The sequence below is a fragment of the Terrapene carolina genome, unplaced genomic scaffold (assembly GCF_002925995.2).
Source record: "Terrapene carolina triunguis isolate 2854851 unplaced genomic scaffold, T_m_triunguis-2.0 Scaffold193, whole genome shotgun sequence".
NCBI classification, from domain to species: domain Eukaryota; kingdom Metazoa; phylum Chordata; order Testudines; family Emydidae; genus Terrapene; species Terrapene triunguis.
In genome coordinates, this window is record NW_020664544.1 from 5,091,189 (window position 1) to 5,094,127 (window position 2,939).

The window sequence follows — 2,939 nt, forward strand, 5'->3', positions numbered from 1 at the left end:
GGGTGGGGAGGTCTGTCCCTGCAGGGGGCGGTTTCCCAGTCCCCTATAGAAGACCGGCCCCCCCAGCAAGAAGGGACAGCAGTGCCCCCCCGCCCCCCCGTTCCTTACTGGGTTTCCAGAGGCACTGCCCGGCAGGGGAGGCGCCGCGGTACAGCCCCTCGTGCCACTTGCCGAAGAGCCGGTGGATCACCTGCCCCCCGCGGCTCAGCACGGCCCCCTGCACCTCGTTCACGCTGGAGCTCCAGTACCGGGCCTGCCGGAGGAGAGGAGGAGTTAGGGGGGGAGAGACGGCTGCGGTCGGAGGCTGGAGGGGAGGCGTGGGGGCCGAGGGGGGACGTGGGGCCCGGCCCCGCTCTAGGGGGCGGGGGGCTGGAGGGGGCTGAGGGCGAACGTGGGGCCCGGCCCCGCTCTGGGGTGGGAGGCTGGAGGGGACGGGGGGGGGGCTGTGGGGCCCAGCCCCGCTCTAGGGGTGGGAGGCTGGATGGGACCGTTGGGGGCCGTGGGGCCCGGCCCTGCTCTAGGGGTGGGAAGCAGGAGGGGGCCGTGGGTGACCGTGGGGGCCGCAGGGGGGAGGTGGGAGGCTGGAGGGGACTGTGGGAGTTGTGGGGGCCGCAGGGGGGAGGGGGAGGCTGGAGGGGACCATGGGGGCCATGGGGGGCTGTGGGGCCCGTCCCCCCCTACCTTGCAGAAGGTGATCTTGCAGTGGTAGCTGCTGTCCCGGACGTTGCGGATCAGGACTTCGCCGTAATGCTCGATCCATCGCTGCCCGCTCAGGATGTTGTGGATACAGGACGTCACCTTGTTCCACTCGAAGTGGTCCCCGAACCTTGGCCAGCGAGAGAGACAGTTACCGGGCGCTGGGGTGGGGAGGGCAGGGCCACAGGTCAGGGGCTCACCAGCCCCAGGGGTCACTCACCTGGGCAGCTTGACGTTCACGGTCCCCACAGGGACGATCTCCAGGGACTTGCCCCAGAATTTATTTTTCCACTTCATGTCTGGAGGGAGCAGAGAGAGACGGTCGCGTGCTCAGGGCAGTTCTGACCCAAACCCGCGCTCCTGAGCACGGAGGAGCCCCCCCTCCCACAGGGCTCAGACCCACCCCAGCCCCTGGTCCCGCAGCCCTGAGCGCAGAGGGCAGGAAATCACGGGCGGTTCTGACCCAGCCCCGGTCCCGCAGCCCTGAGCACAGGGAATCCCGCTGGCCGGACGGTTCTGACCCTGCCCCGATGCCCTGGTGCTCACCTTGCCAGAAGATGAAGTTGTCTGACTCTGCGTGGCAGGCGGAGACGGGCGGGTGGTGGCAAACCTGCAGGCAGTGGGGAGAGAAAGGAAGAGCCGTGCAGCTGTGTCCTCTGTCTGGAGAGCTGGAGGTGGGGGGAGCTGTAATCCCCCCACCCTCTGCACAAGAGCTTTCTCTCCTCTGCAGCCCCCGCCCCCCATCTCCGTTCTCAGCTATGGACACTTCTCCTCTGTGATACAAAATAACGCTAGGCGAATCCCCACCAGCTGCGAGCAGTACGGTGCTCATGACACACGCAGCAGGCAGTTTGGATTCTGCCCAGGAGAGGGCAGGGGTGTCACGTGCACAATTTGTTACAGTGGCTGACTCCTGTCCTTGTGTCCCACCTCCCCAGCCTGGCCGGCTGGCTTAGTACCTGCTCGCTGATGAAGCGGAAGCCTTTGTCCGGCCGAACGCACTCATAGGTCTCGCCCAGGACGGGGTTAAAGGGTTTGCTGCCCGCACGGTAATAGGTGGAAGCGTAGGCAGAGACAGCAAAGGCAGCGACGCAGACCTGGGGGGAGAGAGTCACTGGGGCCTGGTCCATATCCGGCCGTAACGCCCAGGCCCCAGGGCAGGTGGTGCTGTGGGCAGGGCTAAGAGGGTGGAGGGGCAGCTACGGGGAGAGACGGGTTCCATTCATCTAGTGGAGGTGGGACCATGAGGTAAGGGCTATGGATGGATGGAACTCCCTGCTGCAGGGCGACTGGATTAGACATTTCTAGGAATGAGGACAAATGGCTGCGGAAGGAGCTGCCCGGGCCTTTGACCCTCATGCTTCAGGGCCCGAGCCGGAGGGGTCAGGAAGTAATATGGCCAGCCGCACAGCAGTGTATGGCTTTTGCCTCTTCCCACGAACCCCCCGCCCCCGGGGACGGGCTAGGCCGAAGAAGGGACCCCCGAGAACTGCTCTGTTGTGGTGAGAGCGGGGCAGAGGGCGTGGGCGGAGGGGCAGAGACGGGGGCCGTACCAGGCGCTCGCAGGGGTCGGCGCAGCGGCTGGCGGCGTCCAGCAGGGCGCTGTACTCCAGCTCCTCGCAGAGCCGCTGCAGGGTGTTGAGTGGCTCGTTGAGCTGCACCGGCATGGACACCTTGGACAGGTCCTTGCCCACGTTGTTGCGCAGGATGTTCCACAGGCTGACGTCGCCGGCGGGGACGCTGGGGGCCGGCAGGCAGCTCCGGCGCGGGAGCCTCGCGGGCAGCAGCACGGGCAGGGGCAAGGGCAGGGGAGCCGGCAGCGCCCCCCCTCCCGGCTCGGACGCGCACGGCGCAGGCCCCCCGTCCGCCGCGCCTCGGCCTGCTGGGGGCAGACATGTGAGTCGCCTGGGCCCTCCCCCTAGCCCGTCCCCCTCCCTCAGCTATTGCCCCCCGGATTCTCCCCCTCCCCCTAACCTCCCCTAGCCATCGGCCCCCCCAGCCTGCCCCCCTCCCCACAGCCACCCCACAGCCTGGCCCTCCCCCCAGCCTGCCCCCCTCCCTGCAGTCGTCGTCCCCCCCAGCCTGCCCCCCTCCTTGCAGCCATCAGCCCCCCAGCCTGTCCACCTCCCTCAGCTATTGCCCACAAGCTTCTCCCCCTAGCCATCAGCCCCCCAGCCTGCCCCCTCCCCGCAGTCATCGTCCCCCCCAGCCTGCCCCCCTCCTTGCAGCCATCAGCTCCCCAG

General features: G+C 68.1%; 1 protein-coding gene across 1 annotated transcript in view; it reads right to left on the minus strand.

Moving 5' to 3' along the window:
* The window catches only part of OSBPL7 (oxysterol binding protein like 7), a 25,264-nt gene that overhangs the window by 2,281 nt on the left and 20,044 nt on the right, over positions 1 to 2,939 (minus strand). The window contains exons 15-20 of the mRNA XM_026654667.2: positions 2,250 to 2,575; positions 1,656 to 1,793; positions 1,243 to 1,306; positions 917 to 995; positions 682 to 826; positions 109 to 253 (exon numbers count right to left, since the gene is read on the minus strand). Coding sequence (XP_026510452.1) covers positions 109 to 253; positions 682 to 826; positions 917 to 995; positions 1,243 to 1,306; positions 1,656 to 1,793; positions 2,250 to 2,575 — 897 coding nt within the window. The remainder of the gene's footprint in view (positions 1 to 108; positions 254 to 681; positions 827 to 916; positions 996 to 1,242; positions 1,307 to 1,655; positions 1,794 to 2,249; positions 2,576 to 2,939) is intronic.